At 37.8% G+C, this 13859-nt stretch overlaps 1 protein-coding gene across 1 annotated transcript; it reads right to left on the bottom strand.

The window, feature by feature from the left end:
• Positions 1 to 204: 204 nt before the first annotated feature.
• Positions 205 to 13056, bottom strand: LOC127449197 (bridging integrator 2-like). Its single transcript, XM_051712458.1, has 12 exons — positions 12871 to 13056; positions 12273 to 12353; positions 11698 to 11752; positions 9270 to 9364; positions 9083 to 9178; positions 8601 to 8708; positions 8190 to 8275; positions 7996 to 8071; positions 7215 to 7297; positions 6380 to 7022; positions 6189 to 6284; positions 205 to 1053 (listed from the first exon to the last, which is right to left on the bottom strand). Exons 1-12 carry the CDS (start codon positions 12973 to 12975, stop codon positions 940 to 942), a joined length of 1638 nt encoding a protein of 545 aa, XP_051568418.1. The 5' UTR covers positions 12976 to 13056; the 3' UTR covers positions 205 to 939.
• Between the last annotated feature and the right edge of the window lie 803 nt (positions 13057 to 13859).

Below are 13859 nucleotides of genomic sequence, written 5' to 3'. Positions count from 1 at the left end.
ATCTGCATGAAGACTGGCACGACAGATGTATGTGAACTTCCACTGTGTCCACTAGATGTCACTTACATCTTAAACATTACATTACAGTTTGTTTTAGTTAAAAATTGAATGGCGAATGATTTCCTGAATGATACTGTGCTATTCAAATGACAATGCCACCAAAAATACTTTGCACTGACATCAATAAAAGCATCAACATAGTACTTTCTTTTATCAACTGTCAACTTTATTGTAGTAAAACTATATATTTTCTCTGTTATTCATATAAGAAAACTGCTTCACAGTTATGAGACACCTACTTACATTAACACATTTTTTTGGTCCTGTAAACACTGAAGAGCTTGGTAGTTAATTGCTAAAAAAAATACATCTTTAACACTGTGAACTTTATCAGAAACAACATACACCACATCATTACACTCTTAAAACACATATGGAGACAGGACCTTTGGAACAACCACATCAAATTCAACAAAACACCAGAAAATCTATTAATACTCAATGCTTAAAAATGCTTTGGAAATATTTTTTTTGCATAGTACATACACACTGTTGTGATCTTCAGTGTGTCCAAACAAATTTTTTTCCTGATTCAAAATAAGTGGCTACGTTTATGCAAATGAGACAATGAACATTCCAAAACCACAAACAACACAAATGCAGTGATCAATATTACAAATCTATAAAAGAAAAAGACACAAAGTACAATGAAAAATCTGAAAACAGAGTGTGTGGCTGTCTTGAGGCAACAGGAAGTTGTAAGGACACTATATCCTTAAGTCAACAGATTGTCTTTCATGTCCAGAGCAAAGGTTAGACGGCGTTCATATTACAACATCAGTCATGATGGCACTCAGACAGTGTTGCAGCAGGCAGTTTGGGGAGCTCTGGTTCATATGATGCCATCCTGCATCCAAAGTTGTGACTTCAGAACATGTTTTAGTCAGAGGTGATGCGCTGGATCAAGGTCTCCTGGACAATGCCTGAGAGAAGGGTTAGGTCCTTGTACTGGATCCAGTCCTGCTCTCTCACGGCCCAGATGGTGCCCTCCGGCTGCAACAAAGAATTTACAAAACATTACAAGAATGTTAAAGAGTAGTATGAATTCATAATCGTGAACAATTAAGTTATTCATAAAAGCAGAAAATTCATACTACATTTAAAAAAAGGACAAAGAAAGCACCATAAAAGTAGTCCATACAAATGAAATTTAAGTAACTATTTATTGATAATCTTGCCCGTCAATAGCTAGGTTTCCATCCACGTTTATTTCAATGCATAATAATAAAAAAATTTTGATAACAAGAGATGTGCATAGACTATAATGAAAACACATTTACAGAATAAACTCCTATAAAACTTCCACTATATGGCCAAATGTTTGTGGACACCTGAACACCCAACATTCGTATGTGCTTGTTGAATATTTAACTTCAAAACCACAAGGATTAATCAAATTCTTTGCTGCCTGGATTTGCTCCTATTCAGACACAAGAGCATCAGTGAGGTCAGACACTGATGTTGGGTGATGGCCCTGGCACGCAGTCGGCGTCTAATCCATTCCAAAAAGTGTTAAGGTTCTCTGCACGTTATTTCTTTATAGACCTCGCTTTGTAGTTTGTACACAGGGGCATTGTCATGCTGGAACAGAAAAGGGCTCTCTACAAACTGACAGAACAAAGTTGGAAGCACACAATTCTATAGAATGCCACAGTCTGCTGTAGCACTAAGATTTGTCTTGATTTGTTAATTGCAAGTAATTTATTAAATGTAGTAAAAGAGCCACAACGGCTTAAACTTCCCAGCAAGTGATGATTTTGCTCTCTTGAACACATGGGATGGAAACAAGGCTTTATTTTTCAATTGTTTTCTTGACATTGTTCTTTCACATAAATTCGCAATTTGGATGGAAACATAGCTATTAATCCCAAACACCATACCATCTCATGACTAAATGTGTTGTGGCAAATTTGAATAAGCAGTACCACAAATAAGGTTTGAGAACTACAGTGGAGGGAAGTATTTTCAGTAGGGGTTGCAACTAACATACAACTATCAGCCGTAAGTCAACTAGTCACTCGCCACCTTATTTATAAAATGCATCTGTAGGAAATACAGCCGGTGTAAAGCCCGGTGGCTCTGCACTGAAAAGGCACAGTGGCTCAAATAAAGGCTGTGATGTTCTGTCGGACTCACATTAAAAGATGCACACACATGCAAAATGTACTTCAGACACTGGCATAGAATTGGGGGAGACAGGGGGCACATGGGGGGCTGCGAAGGGGGTGATATGCATCTGACCTGGTTTATATATTTTTATCAACGCTGAAAATTTCGTATGAGATACCTTGCAATTGCGTGGGTGTGAGTCTGTCATATTGAGACAAAAAAAAATTCCCCCCTCCGTTATACGAGTTGGTATCGTCCAACTAGACAGTGCTGTCACGTGGTACCTGTTACTTTTCTCAGCGCTGGCCAGGATGCATGAACTCACAGTCGTTTATTATTACTTGATGAGGATTTTTTTAAATTCTTTTATAGATAATGCTGAGGCGGACTTCCATTCACAGGTATGAATCCTTGCAATTATCATAAAATAAAATTTTATTATAAAAAATAAATATCCAGTGTAAAATGTCTCCAAATGGATATAAAGCGTTCTTAGATTTAAATGCGGATGAACGAAGGATTCGGTTTTGAAGGGTCAAGTGCACCCTGCAGGAATAAAACTTACAAGATAATTCATGGCTGACAACAGTCTGTTACCCACACAAAACTTTCGTATGAATTTAGAAAACAGGAAATGAGTCACTTGAGTAATATGTGGAGTCAGTGAAGATGTTAAAGGTGTCCATAGAAACGATCAGTTGTTTTTCATGGTGGAAAGCAGACAGGCATTTCAGATGAGCAGGTAAGAATTGTAATTTTCTGAAAGGGTACATTTTTTCTGAAACATTAACCCTAATGCTTTTTCTGAATGTTTGATATGATACAGTGTATAAATATTTGAGTATGCACTGAATTAGAGATGATTGGATTATACAGTTTTACTATTAACCACAATTAAAAATATCACAGTTAATTTCACCATAAGAATTTAGAATCCATGGTTAAAAACCTTGAAATGCTTTATTTACACTTGGCAAAAATATTATAAATAATATATAAATATATAATATAAAAGAGTTTTTCGTAAGATTTTGTAAGCCTAAAAGGGAAAACTCTGTGTGGGTACTGGAGCTGTTGCTATGGTTACGGACGGTGGTTGCGTGGTGCTTTAATGGCCAGGTGTAGCAAACTGAAAGTGAACTTTCAATTCACATGAAACTGAAGCTTAGACACACGAATTCCAAAATATAACAGAGGAATTCAATCTATCAGACTCATATCCATCAAAAAAGCGACTTAAATTGGCTGTTTGGCAGCATTTAAATGACTGACTGAAGACGACGGATGTAAAACAAGCAGACAGAAGTCCTAGAAAGAAACACATTCTAAAAACTGGACAGGATGCTCCACCAGTCGTCCAAGAACAAACTAGTCAATTTAATTTTTTTAGCTGTGGGGATTTTAAAGTGATGAATTAAAGAAGCCACTTTATGTAATGTTTAAGCGTGCTGACCGCATGTGGTACATTTGTGTGTAGTTACTATCAGCGAGTAAACTTTGAAAAGTTGCGTCTTAAATCGGCGTCAAATTCACCTCATTCAACAATAAATGTCAATTTTAGTCATAATCGGACTTTAAATTGCCTGCTGTAAGCAATGTTCCCGTTATTATTCATAGTCCAAAGGTTTATTTGTAAGGTGTTGTGGACAGTATTTTGAGTCTGTTTTCGATTCTTTATGTTGGGGTGTCTGACAGAAAAACGGATTGCTTTAATAAACTGATGCAGAAGAAAAAACTGTTTAATGCTGTGAACTACATGTTGCGCACCCACAATAATCTTACATTTATGCACTTTTGAAGCACTCTGTTTACACTTAAGTGCATCACTGAGCTCGGGATGCACATAAGCGGTGTTGTGCCCTAGATTGGAGTGTCTCTTATTACCTCCTTGTGTGTGTGTGTGTGTGTGTGTGTGTTCATCAGTTTTCTTATTATAGGGCTTCCCTTAGTGTCTACATATCCCCCAGAAATACAGTACATCCACTTAGACAATTGTTAAATGATATGCATTTTTTGCATCAGTGCTGTTGCATAATAAGAAAATGTGCATATAATTGTAAAACCGGTGAACCACAAATTTTTTCTCAGATGGTAATCTAACCGTCAAAAACTCACACTGTGGCATCCCTACATTGAATAGACTTTTTTTTTTTTTTTAATCTGTGCATTAATTTTAACTGTTATTATGCATTGTGTAATGTATTGTAATGAAACATTACGTCCCAATCAATGTTCAAACTAGAGGTATTCACAGGTCCAAAAATTTGTGCCGGAACCCAAAGAGACCCAGAAATGTACTACCCGGACCCGAACCGGACCCGTCTATTATTTGAAAGCTTGGAACCATACCCATGCAGAACCGAGAAATGCTGGACCCTGACCAGTCTATTATTTGAAAGCTGAGACCCGGACCCGGCCAGGAGACACAGACCTTATCGACACCGATTTCACAGCTGATTACTATTAACAAGTTAATTTACAAGTTGTGAAAATAAAACTTTGTGTCTTACCTAATGTAACGTTAGTAGCCTTCTCACCTCTGCCTGGCCGTGACGCATATAAACCATCCTCCTTGCCAAGAAAGTTGGTAAAATACATCCAGGTTTTCTGTGATACCTCTCTTGCTGATTGAAACAGCATAGCTAATCCACTCATTATTTCAGCTTCAAAAGTCCACTTGCTGTCACGGTGACGGATGACAAACGCTTCAGAATCAGCTTTGCAGTTTTTTTGTATCTCGCATAAGATAACTTCGGCTGTTTGCCCTTTTGAACTATAATAACAATTGCTCGTTCATTGCCACGGCTGCTAACGTTAGCATTGCTAATTTGCTATCGTGTGCTTTAACTCTTCCCGGGTCTTCCCGGATCGACTCGGGTATTACACATAATGTTAAACAGACCCGGGATCCACAGCAATAGAATGGGACCCGACCGGACCTGGCTGACCGTATAAAAACGTAGATCTGAACTCGTACGGGTCCCGGGTCAGGGTGGACCCATGAAGACTTCTAGTTCAAACCAAATCTATGCCATTGACTTCAGAACTGGTGTTTGGTTACAGTGTTGCTCTGCTCAACAATCTTACGCATTCTCCATATCTGTATTGCACATGCACAAAGAATTGTATCAACACTGATAATGTTGAGAAAATTACAAAAGCTACATGGATAAAGATGACACAAATGCTACGGTATCCAGCAATATATGAAAACTGTCCTTCAAATATAACCAAAATATTAGCGATACGCTGACCTGGACGCCGTTTGCTCTTTCCAAGAACACGATTCTGCATCAGTTAGAAAAGCGCCTTTAGTTGGAGTCTGATGACCTGACAGAATACATCCCAAAAGTCAAATTTGTGGGTTGGGACATCTGACTTGGATGATTTGGCTTGGAGTCCATTGGCATCTACATGTAATCCAGGCTAATCTAAATATGTTCAGACACTTTTGTTAACTTTTAGCAACATTAGAGTTCGATGTACTGCATGCCTACTGTCAGGTGTGCGGTTTGGGGATGGAATGACATCACGACTAGTCGAATTCGACTCGACTAATGGGCGCGACTAGTCGACTATTAAAAATCAGTAGTCACGCAACTCCTAATTTTCAGTGAATAATGATTACATTTTGGTCTATTCATTACACAAGTATGGCTTTAGAAGACTTGAAACAAAAGCACACAACAAAAATCTGGATTACTTTTATGGTGTTTTCATGTGTGTTATGGTGTTTTGTATGCCCTTTTATGAGCTTGATAGCCCATGGTCCCTATATGTTTTGCTGTATGGAAAACAACAGCTCAGACATACAAAATATCTCCTTTTGTGTTCTACAGAAGTAAAAAAAAAACAACAACCTGTGTTTGGATCGACATGAGGGTGAGTAAATTAAGAAGGAATTTCATTCTTGCTTTAAGAACTATTCCTTTAAGTTCCTAGCTTAAGGGCGCAATGATGACGAGCCTTAACCACATTGTCACACCACTTCTGTTGCATTCCCACTCCATATACTTCACCTTATCTTCTTCATCAACATATATAAGGATCACATCTCCCTTTTCAAACTGCAGAAGCACACCTTCATCCGAGTCCTGACTCTCCAGGGCAACAGCCTGCAAAAACAAAAACACGAAATTCTTACCCACACAAATACAAATCAATGACTATATGACACTGTCATAACCCTTTCTGGGACGAGGCACTGTACCTTGTAGAGGAAACCGGGAGGATTTTCGTACTCTGCCTTTTGGCCTTTGACGACTTCCTTTGCTTTCTCCAACTCACTACCTCCTGTCGTATTTTCATCCATCTTTTCCTCAATTTTCTTGGAGGTGCTGGGTCGTCGAGGAGTGGGAACAGGAACAATATTGTCTTCATCAGCTGATAAGGGCTTAGACTCATCGTCGCCATCTGTAGATGCATGCTGGGTGTCTTCTGATATACGAGTGTCTTCAGATGAAGCTACTGATTTTCTCTCATCCTCTTCAGCCTGCTCAGTGGATGCCAAACTTTGTGTCAGATGTTCCTGGCTATTTGTGTGTACTGATTCATCAGTGCTAGTTTTTGATTCAGTTTCACTGGCTCTCTCAGACTTAACCCCTTCACCCTCTGAGCACAAAGACTGCCGTTTGGGTGTATTGGGTTCACTGTCAAAGGAGTTGGATTCAGAGTCTGATATTTCAGATGAAGCACTCCATGTGCTCTTTGAGGGAATGTCTGAGTGCGTGTCTTTGTGTGTGAGAGTGTCAGGCATGCTGAGTTTGCTCATGGCAGGATGATCAGGAGGGAAGGCGGTGTTACACGGGATCGGAGCGGAGATAGTAACAGATTTTCTCTTCTTAGATTTCGTGCTAATCACAGGGGAAGAAAAAAAGGCATATAAAAGACAAAGACCACTAAGGTACATTTGGAGCTCCGGAAATATTTTAGTTTTGCCAATAATAGAAATTGCCAATTACTGGAAATTAAATTGTCAAAGAAACAAATAAAATACAAAAACAGAAATATAAATGTAGAAATGTGAATCTATGTCTAGATTTTACCTGTTAAGGCCTTTGACAATGAAGGGTTTGGTTGAGTGCTGATCCTCAAGCTTCTTCATCATATTATAAATGTCATGATTCAACTGAAAAATGACACAGAATTCCATATCTCAGCTACATTCAACTCTCATCTACTCAATCTTTTTTCTCATAGTGTCACTTATTCATGTTTTGAAAATCACATGGGGACTGACAGAAAAAGAAAGTTGAAATTGAGATATAAAATTAAGACAGTGTTAATCAAAAGGAAATGTTGAGTTAATGAGGAACAGTTATTATTAAGCTAAAGGCAGATTCTAGGTTAAATATAATTTAAGCTCTATTGACAGCACCTGTGGTGTGCTGTTTATTACTACAACAAAAAAAAAAAACAAAAAAATGTGTACCTCAGTTTGTGAAAACAAACAGAAATATGTGTTGACAATTATACAGTTACATCCGGTTGCCACATAGTCTTCCATTATACATGCATAACATGCATCAAATTATTTTGGTAATCAACAGCATGCCAAAAATGTATAGCTTCTCTGCTGAGATTAATAGAGCTTAAATTATCACCATTTACCCTACAATATTCCTTCAAATACAATCTGTACAGTTTGCAATCATTAAAACACTTCCAGTTCAACAGAAAGAATTTGTAATTGCATGCATACAAGTGATTTACAGTTAGGGTAATTATTGTTTGTTATTGCACTAGACACATTTTTGATGTAGGAGAAACAATGCACAATAATTTATTATTCACACAAACCAAAAAAAAAAAACATCTCATTCTTACCATGCTCATTTCCTTGTAGAAGACGTCCCGCAGGTTTGAGATGTTCTGAAACATGGTAACATAGCAGCTAATACGGCTGAAAGCAGGAAGAGGTTTGTGGCCAGATTAAGTAGATTAGTATTAGTAATCACCATAGTGACTTGCTGAATGTATTTAGCCAAATGTTTTATCTTTGCTGAAAAAGTTGTACCAACCTCTGATAAAGAACAGGTAACTCCTCTCTCAGCTCCTTGTTAATGTCTTCAAATACCTCCTGGGATTTATTGAACTCCTCCTCTGCCTGAGAAGAGATCAGCACCAGACATGGTCATATTATTTAGTGAGCTTTAACTATAAACTATTAACTAATGATATTACCAGGGAAGTGTGTAATTGCAAAATTAAAGGTTTCCCAAACACTCCTCCCTTTGCTCTGTAAAACAGGCATTATGGTTGGGGTACATTTGGGTTCCCACCCCAAACTCACACCATTAGTTGAGCCAATGGTGCCATCTTGGGCCGCCCAAACAAAGGGCAATTTTTTGAAAACGCTACAGGAAAAAATAAACACTTCACCTATAACCATTTCTGAAGCTATGGTATGTTTAAAAGACGAAATTTTTCACCTTGGTTATTTTTGCCTCATCTCTTTTCTTGGAGTTCTGTAGTGCCTCCAGATGGTGTCGAGCTGAATCATAGTCTACCAGCTTCCTTCCTCGTTTAGCCACTCTTTCCTGCAAGAACACAGTATACTTAGACTTTTAAAGCTTTAGTTAAATTTCACTGACGCCCATTGTACAAAGGTGCCTGGAATTGTTCCCGGCAGGCAGCAGAGGCTCTAACCCCGCCACCATTCCTAATCCTCATCATATTGCTTGTGAAGATGAGTAGCCTGCCAGTAATAACTCGGGGCACCTGTACGGGGCTTTAACCTATAAATGTGAAAAAGAATCCTTAAAAAAATAATAATAATCTTGCACCCTGTGACTGACAACTTTTCAAAAACACATTTTACAGCATATACAGCTGGAAAGGGGGAAAAAAATAACTTGGAAGAACTTGGCAGTTCATGGTTGTGTGCTGTGACTGATTGCTCTAATGTACGAACTTTGACATCTTGGAACTGTCCAGTATAATTCTCCATTGTTCGAACAACTTGATCACTCAGCTTCTCCTCATAGTCATTCCACAGGAGATCCTCACTCTGTAATGTAAAGCCAGAGAGATGAAGACAGTTAAGGAAAATACATTTTTCAAGCATAACTATAAACCATTTAGTAAAAGGTCTGATTCACCTCCATAATGACAGGCAGATCTTCTACACCGTGCCAGTCAGATTCATAGATATCTTTGAGAGTCTGGGATAGGCGTTTGGATGACTCATGCATCACTGGGAAGAAAGAGTGTAAAACAATACATCGTGGTGACTGTGTATTCTTTTAAAAATAATAAATAATTTGGAAGTTGCCCCAGCAGTTTATGTTTAACCCCAACAAGCTGTAGCAAGTAAAAGAGATGTGATTGAATAACAGGAAGACCAACTATTGCAAAACTGCAATGAGAGTTTAAAGAAATAAAAAATATATACACACACACACGCGCACGCACGCACGCACGCACGCACGCACGCACGCACACGCAGTATATATATGTATTTTGTTTTTGTTGTTTTTCACTAAATATGGGTTAAAACTACATATAACAGCAGAAATGTATCATGTAATGTATCACAGCAACAAGTTTGGCAGGGAAAACATTGACAGTTTGAATCTCCCAGTATGCCAAAATCACAACATGTTCACTGCCTAATGAAACTGTGCTCTTTGGTACAAACTAAACATGTTTAGTGATAGAAAAATCACAACATTCCAAAAGATATTTTTTAAAACAATTATTCGAAAATTTAAATACAAAATATGCATATATATTATGATTTTAGTTAGCACTTGCTTCCTAAAAACAACTTTAAAGGGATAATTTAAATGCGGTTGTCACTGCCTACATTTTTCGGGAGTTAATTCGGTTGTAGAATGTGGCTGTCACTCCCGTAAATTACTGAACTGTGTGTGTACAGAACAGAATTAAGCACTAAAAGGTGAACTGACAACCGTATTTATCTGCAGTGTGTACGTGGGCCAGAGAAATGCAACAGTTGGTGAAGATTTTCACTAAATAATACAATAGATTTTGGTTTGTTTCTCACCAAACCATATCTTATGCCTTCAGAACAAGACATACAGTAACTTATTAGACTTCTCAATTATTCTTTTGCATCCTTTTGAAGCTTGAGGAGGTGGTCACCATAAACTGCCATTGTATGTCAACACTGAGCATTTTTTCAAAATGTCTCCCTTTTGAATTAAAGTGACAGTTCACCCAAAAATGAAAATTCATAATTTACTCACCATCATGCCATCCCAGATGTGTATGACGTTCTTTCTTCTGAAAAACACAAGCAAAGATTTTTGAAAGAATATTTTAGCCTTGTTGGTCCTCACAATGCAAGTGAATGGTGACCAAAGGACATCAAGGCATTATAAAAGTAATCCATATCACTCCAGAGGTAAAATACATGTCTTCAGAAGTGATATGATAGGTGTGGGTGAGAAACAGATCAATATTTAAGTCTTCTTCCGCCAAGTAGGTGGTGACATGCACGATGAATGTGAATCACTAAAAACAAAAGAACTCTTTGAGAGAAGAGTGCTTAGGAGGGTTATTTGAAAGTGGAGATTTAAATATTGATCTGTTTCTCACCCACACCTATCATATCACTTCTGAAGATATGGATTTAACCACTGTTATGTGAATTATGCTGCCTTGATATGCTTTTTGGACCTTCAAAGTTCTGGCCACCATTCACTTGCATTGAATGGACCAGCAGAGCTGAGATATTCTCCTAAAAATCTACGTTTGTGTTCTGCAGAAGAAAGAAAGTCATACACATCTGGGATGGCATGAAAGTAGAGTAAATGATGAGATAATTTTCATTTTTGAGTGTACTATCCCTTTAAGAAAAAGGAGGAAAGCCTTATGAGGTTATACTAACAAAACAGGGGTGAGTAAACAATTACTACATTTTCATTTTTGGGTGAACTATCCCTTTAAGGAGGGAAAATAACACAATCAAATACCATTGCTTGGGTCTCTGAGGAAACCAACTTTTGTTTCCTTTTAAATCAAAACCATGCATGTGGTCTGAGCAATAAAACCATTAATGTCAGATTTCTTCCTCAAACTCAGTCTCCTTTTCATATCAGTCTCAACATCTACCGGTATTTTAAGAGGGAAGGTTGACTGGTCTTGTAGACATTTACACAATGAGCATTTTCAGTTCCATTAACAAACGTTCACTTCCCCAAAAGCTGATCAGAGAAACTAAGACCATCTGTGTCATCTCATCTCTTCTCCTCATGATCAGAGCAACCCACCATCTCACTTTCACTCTCACCCAGAGGCCTACAAGCTGACCACATTGAAGATTCCCGAGAACTTGAGATAAATATGAACTGCACATTGATCTTAAATTCATCTGAAATCTTTTCTATCTATAAAACAAGTAGAATGAACAAACAGCTCTATAGAAGTGACAAAACAGATTCAAATTATTTTAATCGATTCAACAGGTTTCATTAGTAAACCAAAATGCCTAATATACTGTACATTTCAAAATGTTTATCAAATACAGTAACTGATGGCTGCTCTTATCGTGTAAGAGAGTACCTTTAACAGCATTGTAGTAAGCCTTAACATCCTTATAGAGCCGGATGCCATCTGCCTGGTCAGAACAAGAAAATAAACACATCATGCAAACAGACTGTTTTTTATTTAAAGGTCACCTTTACAGTCCATGGCTTTTTGAAACACTTATAAGAAATACTCTTTATGTTTATTCTTACTGAATAGGCATCTTATCATTGGGAAATGGAAAACTTGCAGTATAGAATTCTTAAAACAGAAAATAGGCCTACATGGGTCATATGGTATGCAGTTGCTTTACAGCTGTATGTGCAAAGCCAGGACATAGTGAGAGATGCATTGATATCTGTGTCACAATTTAAACTCTCTTAAGGTGGAATTTCCTGTGCTACTTTAGTTCAATAATGATTCAATCAGTGTTCATACAATACAACTCACCAAGTACAGTTCCTTTAAATAGCAGCAGTATACCATAATTGAGCGGACACCCCAATAAATGCAGATTGTGTCTTGCTTATAAATCTGCTGTAAACCTATAGTAGATTTGAGGATGCACGCTCATCTTTAGTGTCTCACTTTCAGACACAATATTCAAGTACCTGTTGTTTGTTCAAGTTGGCAGAGCTCTCCTCAAACTGCTCATCTTTAGTCTCCATGGTTTTCCCCAACTTTTGCAGGACCTGTAATAAAGGCATGCATGGTCAGTGATTTCAGACAGATAGTTGTCACTGTATTGCCACTGAAACATGACCTGCCAGGCGGTTCCACATTTACACTCAAAACATTGCAACAATTTTAGTTTGTGATGAAGAAGGTCAGAAATGCTCGTGGGAACTATTCAGCAACAATTAAATTCCATAAATAAAAAGATATTGAAGACTGTTTGTAAGTTAAGGGGGAAATAATTCTTTAAAACCAAGTGCAAACTTGTGGAGGAGGTGAGAGGACAGAGCCTAGGGAGGAAGTGATTGAGGGGAGGAAGTGGCAGTCAATGTGCTGCATTTACACAATTGCATCTGAAACAGCTCTACAACTTATACACATCCCTGACAATGAGACTAAAGCAAATCCTATGTGCGCTTCTTTCTTTAGGACTGTAAATATGATGGAGCAAAGACAGGCACACACAAATACATGTACACACCAAGGACAGCATGACATGAGAGACAAGGTCCTGAACTCCAGTGACCCACCTACCTTCTCTTGAGCTCTGTTCATTGATTTCTGAAAGCGTTTAGCAAGGATGCCCGCACCCGCGCCAATGTTGCCCCCAAGGTTGGCACCTATTTTTCCCTCAGCCATCTTCACTTCTAATAAGCTGGCACAAAGGCGTTTCTTCTCTCCAATGTCTCAGCGCTTCCTGCTATAAACTGACGGTTCCTGGGCGGAGTGAACAGACTGAGGGGGTGTAAGAGCAAAGCGTGCTACAGTTAGTTAACCACTCCAAATGCTCTTCAATAAAGTGAATCTAGTTAGTTTGCGTAACGTCACGGCGCTTCACTGACTAAACGAGCAACATTCTCCGGTCGCGTGCCTCAACGTGTTTGGCGACCAATGCGGCATCAACAAGAAGTCAACTAGTGGAACGCCTGTGTCTTTAGCTATACAACTTGGCCTACTTATTCTAAAAACTGCCATTCAGTTTGTAAAAAAAAAAAAAAAAAAAAAAAAAAAAATATATATATATATATATATATATATATATATATATATATATATATATATATATAATATAAACAATTTTGCAGGACTGCCTATGAAAATACCTTCTAAAGAAACATTAAAGCTGATGTTGAGCGATTTTTTAAATACCGCTAATAAAATGACATTGAAATAAATTTCTTGAGAAATTACACATGGCTCTATGATAGCTCTAAACTCTTTACACACACACACACACACACACACATATACTCTTGACAATAGATCAGAATCAGAATTAGCTTTATTGCCAGGTATGCTTACACATACAAGGAATTTGTCTTGGTGACAGAATCTTCCAGTGCACAAACAATACAACAAGACAGAGATAATAATAAAAAAAAGAGAATAAAAATAAAAATTGAATAGAAAATATAAGTATAGAGAAGGCAACAATTCAAAAAGTAGTGCACAGGGTGAGTGGGGTCCAGAGTGATTTTTCCAGCCCTTTTCCTCACTCTGGAAGTGTACAGTTCTTGAAGGGA

This window comes from Myxocyprinus asiaticus, chromosome 12, assembly GCF_019703515.2.
Source record: "Myxocyprinus asiaticus isolate MX2 ecotype Aquarium Trade chromosome 12, UBuf_Myxa_2, whole genome shotgun sequence".
Classification (NCBI taxonomy): Eukaryota; Metazoa; Chordata; class Actinopteri; order Cypriniformes; family Catostomidae; genus Myxocyprinus; species Myxocyprinus asiaticus.
Note: the sequence above shows the minus strand (reverse complement) of the source record. Positions and strands in the feature narration are given on the sequence as shown.

Bases quoted from the DNA above. Each gene is read 5' to 3' on its own strand.
- LOC127449197 (XM_051712458.1), bottom strand. From the start codon at position 12,975: ATGGCTGAGGGAAAAATAGGTGCCAACCTTGGGGGCAACATTGGCGCG. The intron at 11,753-12,272 runs GTACTTGAATAT...TGTTCTGACCAG, and splicing joins CCAACTTGAACAAACAACAG to GCAGATGGCATCCGGCTCTA. The intron at 1,054-6,188 runs GTGAAGTATATG...TCTTTGTTGCAG, and splicing joins ATGTTGATGAAGAAGATAAG to CCGGAGGGCACCATCTGGGC.